Source organism: Polyodon spathula, chromosome 20 (genome assembly GCF_017654505.1).
Source record: "Polyodon spathula isolate WHYD16114869_AA chromosome 20, ASM1765450v1, whole genome shotgun sequence".
In the NCBI taxonomy this organism is placed as follows: domain Eukaryota; kingdom Metazoa; phylum Chordata; class Actinopteri; order Acipenseriformes; family Polyodontidae; genus Polyodon; species Polyodon spathula.
The window spans coordinates 30,257,375-30,271,149 of NC_054553.1; the positions used below are offsets into that span (position 1 = coordinate 30,257,375).

The window sequence follows — 13,775 nt, forward strand, 5'->3', positions numbered from 1 at the left end:
ACTTCACAAGATTATGCTGAGAGAGCACAAAGTTATTGTAGTTCTGTGCTGTGATTTTTATAGCTTTGTGCACTTCCAAATAAGGCAAAAACCACACATATTAAATCTGTAGGGAACACGGAGCGTTTTTACAATTGCCTTCTTTTAGCTAATAAAATTAATAAATGCATTTTAGAACAATAACATTGTTGATGGACAGCTAAATCAAAAAAGTAATGAATGTAAGAACATACAGCACATCCCCTGCCACAGCTGTACAAATCTATCAGTATCGTGCAAAGATTGCTAACCGTGACCTATAGCCACTGCATTTGCATGTAAAGAATGTGACATGCACACATATGAAGAGAAAAAAAAAAGTTCCTCCATATATGCCCATATTGTGGCACTCTCAAATACTAATGGTAAAGAATGTCCTGACCAGGTTTCACCACAAGTGGTTCTCTAGCTATCTGTGACACACATGCGTATCTCCAGCGGATAATAATAATATCAGAGTCTGAAAGTACTGGGTAATGATCACGTTCGCATCAGTGGACCGGTCTTTCCATTCGTGAAGTAGAGTGGTGCCTCCATCAGCAACGCAGAACATTGGGCTTGATTCCATGTGACTGCACTGTCAGCATTAAAGGCGAGTGTGTTTCAATAATAATAATAACCAATAGGACCTTTCCCTTTCTGAGACCTCCTCACTTTCAGTAACGATCCTGAGCTTCCCTCCAGAGGCTTCCATTTACTTTCTTCCCAGGTAGAACTATACCGAATTTCTCATGACTCTGCTGAATCAGCGCTACAAAAGGATGCCATCTAAAAGACAGTGAAGGACACAACTTAACCCTCAGATGGCTAATTAACTTCTCGTTTTCATCCATAACCACTTTATCATTTTACAGGGTCGAGGTGAGCCAGAGCCTAACCCGGCTTCTCGTTTTCAACTGAGCTGAATTAAAATGCCCACATGTATCATGGATCCCCGTTACTGGATGACAGCCCCACTAGATAAAGCTCAAGTGTACAGGGCTTTACTGTGTGAGCAGAGGGAGACTGTAGAGCTCTTACACTCTGCCACTGCCTCAAGAGCTTAATTCAGAGGCAGAAGGATGTTTTTATTAAAACAATAGCCAGTACACTTTCAACTGTTTTGTAAAGCCTGAACAGGGAGTTTCGTTCTCATTTCACCAGACCGACACATATTTAAACTGTAGTTAATAAATCCCTGCTCTCTGCTGGAACTACCCTCCAGAGTTCATTAAATGAATGCAAACGAGGAAAATTAACTAGCTCACAAATCACAGATAGCTTAATAGGACTGACTTTAGAGAATATTCCAATTTCCCTAATTCTAAAGAGGAATGCAATCCCAATAATAAAATACAAGCAAGGACAACATCAGACACATTTCCTTCAAAGCTTGAATAATTAACATTCAGCACACCCAACCAACCAAAGCCCCACCCCCACCCCCATTACAGCACACACACACACACACACACACACCCATCTGCTGGACATGTTGATTATTACTACCAATTCTGTGAATTTAATAATAAAATATAAAAACATTACTACACATATCTAATACAAATCTCATAAAAGGCCAGCACGGGTCAGAACTATCAAATAAACTATTTGCCCATTAAAATTACACAAAATATGTACATCATGCACAGATGAAACGGGAAGACTAAGCTACATTAAATAATACATTAAAGGGCCATTTGTTTCTTCAAATTGCCAGTATGAATATTAAAGAAGGTCTGCTCTCTTTATAATGCTAATTCAGAAATATGGCTATTCAGCCTTGACACCGATTGCACATTAATTACTATTAAACTCAAACTCATGGCAGCAAGCACATCATTAGGACATACAAATGCTTGCCTGTCTAAGACGATATTCCAGAGAGGGGGAAGTGCTCTAATTGTTTATAATTGCATACATTATTTCAGGCTTGAGAGCTCTACTATTGCTATTAACTGCATGTTGTAAGACGTGAAGCCAAAACAACAAGCATGGTAGAAATGTGACACAAGGAATAACCTGAACAAGCATGCTTGCAGTGCGCAGTATACTGGGAACAGACATGAACTACTGATGTCTTTAGGGGATCCAAACTGGGAACTGAACAGTGTCTCAAATTCAGTGAGAACATTTAACACATATTTAGAGAAGAAGACTGCTTTGAACTGTACCAGCCAATGCAGATGGACTCATTACTTACAATGGCTGCTGTGTACACTCAGTTCCTTAGCACCCTCTGCTGGTTAAAAAGGAGTACAGCGTGACTGTAACCGACAGGCAAACCAAGATACAGTACATTTATTTATTTTTTATGCCAGGAGCATTTTCATGAATTTGTCAGACCTATGCACATGTGTATGTATGCATTTGCACAGCAACTGATTGTGACAGGTATGTAACAGAATGGAACTGTGGAATTAGGCAATGTTTGGTCTGAAGATTATGACTACTAACATAAATGTGCTCTGTGCTTGCACCCACAGTCTGTGTCTGCACTCTCTATACTGCCTTCTGCCCTGGATTAATATCAAAGCAGCCTGGCCATCACTACAACACGCAGTGCTATAAAAACGGACCTGTGTGCAGGACGTGGTGAGGAGGTCAAGGTCCCGTCTTCTCTGGGTGTCAGCCTCCAGGAGTCGTCCACATTGGAGTCTCTACTGCCCAGCTCACCCGTCACCCAGTCAGGCAGTCTCTCGGAGCTCTGGTCCAGGGGTCTCGCGGACAGGGGCTCGTCAAAGTAGATTGACTGGAAGAAATGTGTTTGAGAGTTAAAGAGTTCAATTCAATGAATTACCATACATCTTTTAGTAAAATATATTGTTATTTTTAATACTTGGCCAGAATTTACAGATAAATAGATTATCCAGCTAGAACACATGTGTTTAAATGCTGGTTTGTAGATACTGCAACTTTACTGAAAACAATAATTATAAAAATAAATATAATTTTATGTTTGCAGAACTTTTTAGGAATGACAATTACAGCACACGGAAAAGTATACAATAACATTTCAAAAAGGGCATAGGCACGCATTAAAATAAGTCAACTGTGCCACCTAGTGGCTATGCCTGGCCACTGCAAAACACAGGGAAGCCACATGAAAGGGTTGTGATGCGGTACCATGTAGGTGGGCAGTGTTTTCAGTGTCCCTGGCTCTGGTCTGTGGGTAAACGGCCCCTCCAGGACCCCTCTTCTCAGCATGTGCAGTAAGAGTCTGGCGTACATGTTGCGGTTCTTCCTGCCCGTGACTCCTGTGCCTGAACCCGAGGGCTCACAAAGCTTCTTGATCCACAGGGCACATCTCTGACGCTCTGTCGAGGAGGGAGGAAAGGCACTGCAGCACTGACACTTCATTATGTGATCGGCACTAACCAAACCTGCAGCTGTTTTAACAACCACTCCACTCATTAGACCCAAAGCAGCCGATTAAAATCCCTGCCCTTGCATATACAATAGAGATAGTCTGATCAAGACAATCACTGCATACTGAAGAATCAGGTGAATATCCCAAAGCAAAATGATTTTATTTGAATGTGCATGGAGCCACAACAGGTGTGCACCCTTTAGCTGTCTGCATCAAGTCTACCTGCTGCACACTCCCGGCTGGTGCTCTATTAACTACACTACCCTCCCAAACCTCCTACCCATATCAACCCTTTCCATACCCAATGGGACCAATCAGCACCATAACCCACAGCTCTGGCACTGCCCCAAACACAAACCCCTAGATCATGCCATCTCTTTTTCCCCAGTGGTAAAGCTGGTCCATTCTTCAGCTACAGATTGGGGGATGTCTGAATTAAGCCTGCTAATAGTTGTTTTATTATTCTGCATCACGCTGATTAATTGCTCAGAAAGTGGGCTCTTTCGTCCACTTTGAGCCCATTCTACAGGGAGTGCTTGTCCTCCTAATTGTACCTGATTTGTGTGGTAGTTTCAAAACATATGGTTTCATGTCCACCAGATAGTGATCAAACTCTGAATCCAGTTTCTCCCATGTCTGCTCCTGGCTGCTCATTGTGGCCTGCGTCGAGCAACAGCTGAAAATGCAAAAGAGAACGACTGTGAAGAAAAGGTGCAGCGCATTTATACATAACACTTTCAACAAATACAGAAAAGAGCCTTCTTCAACATTACCTAAAAATCAGCCAGAAAAACGTTTTTTTCAGTCTAATTTATCTTCCCCTCTGTGTTGAAATTCAGTCTCTACAGCTGCTACCACAATGGATTTCAGTGGGATTACAACTCAGTTTGGGGGTTCAGAGGGAGGGAGTCTACTGCTCTTCTATTTCAAATCTCACCTTTACTTTATTTTTAAAGTCACTTTTGGTACAAACAACCTTGAGCCAGGAAGGCAAGTGTCTGAGCCAATGAGAAAACTCTATTATTCTGTGTAGCCAATCAATGACTGCAAGAGGAAGTGTTTCTTGGCAGAGAAGTGTTTAAGAAGTACTGGCACTAAGGCAGCTGATTCCGCTACTTCCAGTAGCTGCACAAAACAAATGATTTATATATTTACCAGTTTCACTTTATCTAACCAAAGTCAATAAACTATACCAGTAAGTGTTTCTCTTTCTGCAACCCTTAAGATGTTAAAATACCGGTGGCAGCAGTCTTTTAGGCAGTATCATTTGTACTGGTTATAAGAAACCCCAATAAGACTGCTTCCACTAGATTTTATACAACTTGATTCGCCAAGTCTAAAAACTGCCCTTGCAGCCACGTGCACTGTGTGCAAGAACTACAGCTCTACATTGAATTTGGCATTACGGTTATCAAAAAAACAAAACTACACTATGAAAAATAAATAAATAAATAAATAATAGTTAATTAACTGAATGCCGTACAGAAATCTCTCACACTAACAGTACAATTCAATTGACAGTTTACATGAAGAACAGCAGCGTATACTTTCGGGATCGATTTTAGAGCACCCTTTTACGAAGAAGACACAACTTTATCGTTGTAATGTTTTATAAAAAGTTAATCACGGCTGAGAATATCTTCATATTTATTGGCATTAACTTGCTACTATACTACCGGTAACTAGTCGTACTAAAATCATAACATATGTGCAGTTCATGGCACCTTGCAATAATACACTCAATCCGATTCTAACCTTGTGAAATTAGCGCTGTCTATATGCAGTATATTAATAAACTACAGCAAAATAGCGAGTATATTTACATTCACAGCGGCGCAGAGACGTCAGCTCCAAACGGTTTAAACTTCCATCGCATCAAACACTAACGTCGTCATTTCCTTCTTCCGCAGACAGCAGGGAGGCGTCAGTCGTTGCCGTGGAAACCAGAGAAGCCAGTTAGAAATGCAAACGGTCAAGCTTCTTCATAGTTTAAGGACGTATTGTAATTCCATTTGGATTGATAAAAAGGCCCGCACAAGATATACTGTATTCTATTTAAGCAAAACAAATTTAATAAATGGTGTATTCTTCAGCCTTTTCGTGTCAGTCCTATTCATTGTGTGTGCTTTTATGGTTCTGTTTTTCCAATGCAGAGTTTTATGCATTTTTTCCCATAGCGCTTACTTATATATTTTCAGCTAAATTCAATGCTAATTACATAGTTGTGTGTTGACTTCCAACTCTTAGTAGATGTTCAGCAAGGACACTCAAGTAATAGTTACAACATGACAAGTGTTTTGGAGTACAGAGGCTTTGCTTGGGTCCAGAAGAGCAAATGCTTATCACACCTCTGCACTCCTCTGGCACTCTGGGTAGAGACTGACTTTTATAACCATAGGGGGCAGCAGCTATTCTTATTAATACACTCTTGCAAAGGAGCCAGGTTCACTTGTGTAGGCAGTTATAGAGACTGGTCTATTGCCTCAGGACCCACAGTACAATATAAACACACAGATATCACTTCAGAGAGGTATGTAATAACAGACAAGAAGATTACAATATATTTTATTTGAAGGAATCTGCCATGATTGGTGTAAACAGCAGTTAAAAGTTGAGTGGCAGCTGTTTTCTTTAGTCATCAGATTTTGTTGCTTCAGCACTGTTTTATTTCCGATGGCAGGTTCCAATAATTCAATTTATATGTGTAACCACTAGGTTCTGTAAAGAAAAGAAGAAAAAAAACAACACACTCTTTAATTGTATAGTTGTAATTCTGCAGTAGCTATAATTTAAATATCTTTAATTTGGTGGATCTAGACCTCATCTAAGGTGAGCACACAGTAGAGACCAATGCTGCTAATTCTGAAGATTTGAAAATACTTCATTGGAATACATTGTGAAGATCAGTTTAGTGAGTGAGAATGCTTAGCCCCTTCTGTCCTGAATTTATTGAACTGAACAATAAACTCCTTTATTGAGTAAACATGAGAACAGGACAAAAAGTTTATTTTTTGCATATGTTTCTACACAACCTCAGACTGGGTCCTAGGAGTCATGTGAGGTTCCAGCGTGATTCCCAACGGTATGCGTTAACACACAGTGCTAAGAAAAAGCAAGACCTTGAGGTCTCGTCAGGACTGAAAGGTTCAAACTGAGATCAAAAAGTTCCCCAAATTAATTTTTCTCTGGGAGGGGCATAAACTGAGACCACCAAAGAAATCTGAGCCATTGCACATCCAATATCTCCAATGTAGCCTGATGTGTTTTACTTGACTAACACCCTGACCTTCATATGCACAGGAATAAGAATGGCCTACCTTTGAAACAGGATGGAATTATGAGATTGCCATCCACACACTGGGTTAAAGATGGGTAGCCACAATCCCTGTCCTTATCTTTGCAATAGAACGCCACCATGTCAGTATGCTGGACTCTCCTCTCTGGCAAGTCATCAAGCCATATCTTTTTCCCATTGTAAAAGATGCGAGCTTTCTTTACACTGATGATGCATGACGCTGGGGAGGACAAAATTGTGGGTAACGCTTTACATGAAGTGTCTCTAATTACTGTGTATTTACACAGTAGTTACTTAGTAAATACAGGTGTACTTATACATCATTACAATGTTATTATGCATAGTTACAATGCACAATATAACTGTGCATAATAGCATTGTAATTATGTGTAGTACACATGTGTAAATACACAGTAATTAGAGACACTTGATGTTAAGTGTTACCAAATTGTGTACAGTTTCATGACTCCTGCAGGGCTATTAGAAGTCATGTACAATTATACTGCAGCTGTACATTGTTAACTTTCTACTGGTGTTTGATATTTTTATTTCATTCTTTGCTGTCTGCCGGGTCTCATTTAATGATAAATGGTAAATTTAGAAAAGAAAAATCACATGACTTTAGGGTTACAAATCATGCAGGGTCCAGATTGTAAAGGAGATCGCACCATTCATTTCAAAGGGGATTTGGCTGGGACTTGAAAGTCATGCCGGATTAAACAGAATGCCGCTTTGTAGAGGGGCTGGATCAGGCAGATTGTACCGTACAATAAGCTGGTATGGAAAGAGGGTTAGGGGTCATTACAATCTGCTGTTATCCAAGTCATCATGACCACAGTAAAGCCTAAATCCAATACCTTGACTTTGAAGTGCTAAGAAGCATGAACACCAACGCATAGATTACCTCTGCAAACTGGCTTTGAAGACCAATTCCCTGTCTTTTCACACTGGATTTCCATCGAACCATCCAGGACATAATTTGGGTGGCACCCATACCTTATCTTCTCTCCATAGCCATGGTTTCTCAAAATAGCGAAAGACATGAAGCCGTTCTCAATGTCGGTTGGGGGTGGGCATGTCACCACTGCAATACAAAATACATGGTACATATACTGGTGTGTATATTTTACTTGCTAATTGTAGAGTGCAATGCAGTGAAGATGTGTGTATTGTGCATACGAAAACTTGGGTGTGACCTGGAGTCATAGGCCTGTGACTGACTGATGATGCAGCAAAGGCTTGTGGCTTCCAGAGGCATTGTAATGATCTGCACTTTGCTATATCGTTGATCATGGAGTGGCACACGCTATCTCATTGCATCAAGAAATAATCTAAAACTCTACTCGGTTCCACCATGCAAAGATTGACTAATAATGAAACGAAGAAAGCTGATGGCTGTCCGGAGCGCCAGGCTTCACTTACGCTTGCACTCTGGAGTGTCTGTCCAGTTGCCATTGGCCTGACAAAAGCCAACTTCATTCCCAAAGAGGACATGTGGGGAGGAGCACTCGTACCCCACAGTGTCACCGTAGTGTGTTGTGTTTCCTGTTAACTTGGTGTGATGTTTTATCAGTCCGTGTCTGGGTGTTTCAGGGAGACTACAGGTCACAGCTGGAATATAGCAGAACACCGTTAGCGCAGATCAGTCCTGATCCCTTTAATGCTTCCTGGAGAAATTGATTAGAAGGCTGAATGAAGGAGCTTTAAGGATGTATCGATTAATCACAAAAGCTTTAATCAATTACATTGAAAAACACACACAGCTTTCTCTCCAAGTTTACTTCCTGTGCAACAATAATTAGACCCCACATGGAACAGAAAGAGTGTGCCAGGCTCCAGTGGGGCTCTAGTACTGGTTGCACAGGAAGTGAACACAAAGCAAATGTAGTGTTCAGCACTGTACATAGACACATTATAGTCACATGCCTTTATTCAGTCCTGGCAGTTAACACTACATGCATAAGCCAAGCTTTTTTAAAATAAAGAATGAAAGAGTACGTTGGCAGACAGGTAGGGGGTTGCTCCATGTGCTGTCATGCTGACATTCACTATTATTGTGTCCGTGGAGGATGTACCTGCAAAGAACAGAAACCGGCTGATGAAAACGGAAATCATTTTATCGCCTGCAACAAGGTCCCTTATAGATTTCTATACATCACCACAGGGCAAAATAAATAAATACAGCAATCTGAGAAATGTGTCTTGCTAGCCATTGGGGACCTACTGCTGAGCTATCAGGTCACAGAAACCTACATTCCCTAATATTTAAAACTGTGTTGTGGGTGTCATGGGGTTTTTATCCACTAAGTGTGGGAGGAGGGGGGGTCTAACACAGTGGGATTAAAATAACAATATCCCAGGAGCATGATATCTACTCACCAAAATATTACTGTACTGTACGCACAGCAGAATCATTCTCTTACCCTTCTTGGCAGGTAAAGTTGATAGTGGCCTGAAAATCTAGGCTTGAGAAAAGTACATGCCCATTTACCAAGGGTCCAGGATACGAACACATTTTTGCTGTATAAAAACAGGAACATTTTAAACATTTATTGAGTCTTCTACAGTAACCCAGTATTACTGCAATTCAAACTGCAGTAAAATCTGTGTCCAGTAACAACCTCATACCATGGTACAGCAATGTGCAGTAAAGCACTGTGAAAGCATGGTCATGGTAGGTAAGTAAATGCCATGGTAAATGTGATCACATGGTATGACACACATGGTCTCGAAGGTTAGTACTTACGTGAGCACTTTATGGTCGGATTGGGCCATGTTCCAGTAGCTTTGCAGATGTTCTTTCTTGAACCAGCAGTCATTTTGTACCCGGTGTTGCACTGATAGACTATCTCCTGTCCGGGCTCATACACTTGAATCTCATCCTGGACATGTGCGTTCGCTACCTTCGGGGGGCGACCACACACTGCAACACAACAACAACACTGTCATCCCCGCTCCACTGGAAACATTTTAGAAGCATCTCCCTGACACGTTTAAGACACAGGAAAGCATTAACAGGGGACAGGTACTACAGTGCTGGCATAATCAGGGATGGAAACTGGGACAAGATCCACATCCTGTGGTGGCTTTCAGAAGCTTTGTGTAGGTGCATTATTAAAATGAGGCTGTAGGGTTACAATAGTTGTTGCATGCACAGCTAAAAAGGAGTCAAACACCTGGATCTTTAAATGATATACTCAATTGAAGGTAGTTCTAAAAAACAAGACTCGATAGTGGGCTAGTGTCTGAATAAAGCATCTACCTTACATGCTTTTCTGGTAACATTTTACAAGAAGAGTCTCTAATTTCGGTGTATTTATATAGTAGCAGATACATTGGCCTTGCTCACAACTTGCACACACAGGAATGCTTTTAATGTTCTTCACATAGATAATGATTATTGTTTTGCCTGTCCATATTTGAGGTTTTTTTTTTAATACCTTCTTGTCATTTTCTCCACAAGCTCTTAAGTTCTTCTAGATGCCAATGAGAACACACTTCACTTTTCATTTTTTTAACAAGTCTAACGACTTTCCTGCAGGTAGGGGTGGGAGAGTTCCACCCCCATGTCTGTATCTACATGTCATTCCACACGTGAACAGATTCACTCTCCTTTCAGAAGACCCTCTCGGTCAAAAGATTATAAAAGTGTGCCCTTAAATAACTAAAAAAAACGCTTACCTTTGCTAGAAGTCACAAGGTTATACAAAGAAACCTGGCAGACCAGTAATAAGACAAGTCTGATCAGCATCGTCCTGGTTTTGGTGTTGTGCTGTGCAGAGAGGCACTGAGACCACTGATCTCTGGGGCTGTCTGGGGTGGACTGAGGGAATATAAACTCATGGTTGTTCTTTCCAGAGTAAACAACTGATAACATTAGATAACAAGGTCATTTTTCAAGGAGAAAAAAACATCTGAAACGACAAAGGGAGAAAAACAAGCAAACAAACAAGACGGTCGTCAGTGCCTTGTGATGAAAATATCTTGATGCATAACATATTTCTGGGATAATTACACGTGTTTTATAGACATGAACAGACAGCTATTCTGCCACTGAGGCCACAGACGTGTCCATGTCACCAATACATTCCTATAGAACAAGTAACCCTGGTAACGTACAAAACGATAGCATTACTGTGCAACACAATCTGAAGCTTTCCTCTACATGTATAGGAAAACCAAATTATATTACCTTAAATAGCAAGTTTATAGATTCTCTTAAAAGCAAATATGTTGCAAAGCACAAATGAACAACCCAAATTGCCTAGTTTTAGAAATGTAGTGAAGTGTTTATTTACAGTCCAGTTTTGGGTTGATACACTCTGGTACAGAGTCCACAGCGGGACCCTACTGGTATTTACCCTTGGTTGAAAATTAACTTTGATTTATTCAATACTTTGTTTCCAAGTTTGTGAAATTAATTCAGAAAATTACCAAACTGAAATATTACATTTGAGTACTTGCAGTGTTTTTAGGTTGTTAGCCTAACAGCTGACTGCCACTGTCCCTCTCCTTCATCCCTCTTATAGTATTTGCACAGTGACTAGTTTCTTTGATCAGTATGTGCTGACAGTGCAGCCCTGACCAGCGTTGGTTCACCCCAAGGGGTTATAGAAAGGGTGGTTCTCATTGTTTTCTTCGGGTGCCACAGCGGATCGCACTGTCTGTACCGTGGAAAGCTGTTTAATGTGAGAAGCTAATGTAAAATTCTGCCACATGTTTCCAATGTGATCCAGCACAGGAGCTGTGGCTTGCAGTCTTTGCACAGTGCAAGCCCATCCATTTGTTTGCTCATATAGAAAGGGGATGTCAGAAACTCCACCGCTCTCATTGTTTTGACTGGGCGCCATTCTACAAGAGGGTCAACGTGAACGCCAGGGCTGAGTGCACACTCACGCTGTTTCATTAGCATCTGTGGCATAGAGACTGAAAAGCAGTTCTGCAAAGGAGTCTAAGGTTAGGGTTACCTTTTGGGTACGTTTAGTGTTAGCTTGTGCTGATGCTTGTGGAGGTGTGGAGTCTCCTAGATCATTTGGTTTAGAAAAACACATTCCCCATTCCCTCCCCTTTTGCAAACACCTTGCCTTAAACTAATCAGAGACTGAGAACAGATAAGAGATCATTTATCTCATGATCTTGACACAGTCTGTTTTAAATGAGTTTTTCCTATGTCCTTAATGAGATACCCTATAACATTACCTTCGACTCCTCATTCCAAATAATAACAACAACAACAACAACAACAACAATAACTTCTGATGAAAGGCGCTTCAATTGAAACACATATCAAAAAAAAAACAAGCAAACAAAAAAACATACATTAATATAATACTCTGCAGTGTGAGAATGTAACCCATACTCTACACTGTGAGAATGTAACCCATGCTCTGCAGTGTGAGAATGTAACCCATACTCTACACTGTGAGAATGTAACCCATGCTCTGCACTGTGAGAATGTAACCCATACTCTGCAGTGTGAGAATGTAACCCATGCTCTGCACTGTGAGAATGTAACCCATACTCTGCAGTGTGAGAATGTAACCCATGCTCTGCACTGTGAGAATGTAACCCATACTCTACACTGTGAGAATGTAACCCATACTCTGCACTGTGAGAATGTAACCCATACTCTGCACTGTGAGAATGTAACCCATACTCTGCACTGTGAGAATGTAACCCATACTCTGCACTGTGAGAATGTAACCCATACTCTGCACTGTGAGAATGTAACCCATACTCTGCACTGTGAGAATGTAACCCATGCTCTGCACTGTGAGAATGTAACCCATGCTCTGCACTGTGAGAATGTAACCCATACTCTGCACTGTGAGAATGTAACCCATACTCTGCCCTGTGAGAATGTAACCCATACTCTACACTGTGAGAATGTAACCCATGCTCTGCACTGTGAGAATGTAACCCATACTCTACACTGTGAGAATGTAACCCATGCTCTGCACTGTGAGAATGTAACCCATACTCTGCACTGTGAGAATGTAACCCATACTCTACACTGTGAGAATGTAACCCATACTCTGCACTGTGAGAATGTAACCCATACTCTGCACTGTGAGAATGTAACCCATACTCTGCACTGTGAGAATGTAACCCATGCTCTGCACTGTGAGAATGTAACCCTGTAACAGGGAGAGATCTGTGCTGACTCTGCTGGCGTGTTCACGGGCTGCAGGAAGAGGGCGGCAGTCGCCCAACAACCGCCTGTGAGTCATGGCAGTGACACGGGGAGGTGGGAAAGTGTGAGTGTGGACTTTCCCCCTCTCTGAATGGCCGAGAGGCGGGTCTTGGGTGATTGTCGGTCCTATAAAATAACGCTCTGTTGTTTCCTCAGGTCTGCCCACTTAGACGCGCTAAGGGTGCGGACACTTGGATTCGGGACCGGGAATCAGCGAGACAGAGACAGAGACAGAGACAGAGAGAGAGAGAGCGGGGAACCCTTGGGCAGACCCCGGCGTATTGTAAAGGAGCGGGCTAGATAGCCGACAGAGTAGGACGGTGATCCGGGTCGTGCGGGTAGCGGCGACCGGGATAACGCTGCCGAGTGCAGCACCTTTTATTTGTAGTTTTATTACTGTTTTATTTTCCCTTGTTGTTTTCGCCTTCTGTTTTCATTATTATTTCTTTGAGCACCTGCGAGTGCGTTTGCGGTTCGTGTACCAGCTGTGGTATTTCCGTGGTGCTGTCTATCATCGTTGATAGGCAGCCCACGGTCAACAGTGCCCTCTGCCGGAGAGAAAAAAAAAAAAATAAATAAATAACTTGTCTAAAATAAAACTGGGCACCTGTGTGGTGTTTCCCGAATACACCTGTCTGTCTCCTGGTCAGTGAATTACCCACACCCCTTTCACACGTGGTGTCAGAAGTGGGATTCACTGGCACTGCCCCAAGCAGTGCAGCTAGAGAAGGAGCAGACTAGCGATGGATGCGACTCAGTTTGCCGCAATGATGGACCTCCTGCGCCAGACGCTCACCGCGGCAGTACAGGGGGCGGCTAGACCCGCAGCTCCAGACCACTCCATCCAGAGACCCACCAAAATGACGGCCGAGGATCGACCGGACGCCTACTTGGAGGTG

At 41.9% G+C, this 13,775-nt stretch overlaps 2 protein-coding genes across 3 annotated transcripts in view; both read right to left on the reverse strand.

Annotated features, from left to right (window-relative positions):
* cep112 (centrosomal protein 112) overlaps positions 1 to 5,833 on the reverse strand; it is a 107,139-nt gene extending 101,306 nt beyond the window's left edge. For both annotated transcript variants that reach the window (XM_041220059.1, XM_041220060.1), the window contains exons 1-4: positions 5,212 to 5,833; positions 3,943 to 4,064; positions 3,145 to 3,335; positions 2,598 to 2,770 (exon numbers count right to left, since the gene is read on the reverse strand). In XM_041220059.1, the coding sequence (XP_041075993.1) occupies positions 2,598 to 2,770; positions 3,145 to 3,335; positions 3,943 to 4,042 (464 nt within the window). In that variant the 5' untranslated portion in view covers positions 4,043 to 4,064; positions 5,212 to 5,833. The remainder of the gene's footprint in view (positions 1 to 2,597; positions 2,771 to 3,144; positions 3,336 to 3,942; positions 4,065 to 5,211) is intronic.
* A 104-nt stretch (positions 5,834 to 5,937) lies between these two features.
* LOC121295447 (beta-2-glycoprotein 1-like) lies at positions 5,938 to 10,517 on the reverse strand. The gene is made up of 8 exons (XM_041220064.1): positions 10,365 to 10,517; positions 9,430 to 9,606; positions 9,107 to 9,203; positions 8,682 to 8,758; positions 8,106 to 8,294; positions 7,588 to 7,767; positions 6,706 to 6,903; positions 5,938 to 6,106 (listed from the first exon to the last, which is right to left on the reverse strand). The coding sequence occupies exons 1-8, from the start codon at positions 10,432 to 10,434 to the stop codon at positions 6,042 to 6,044; spliced, it is 1,053 nt and encodes a 350-aa protein (XP_041075998.1). The 5' UTR covers positions 10,435 to 10,517; the 3' UTR covers positions 5,938 to 6,041.
* Positions 10,518 to 13,775: the final 3,258 nt, after the last annotated feature.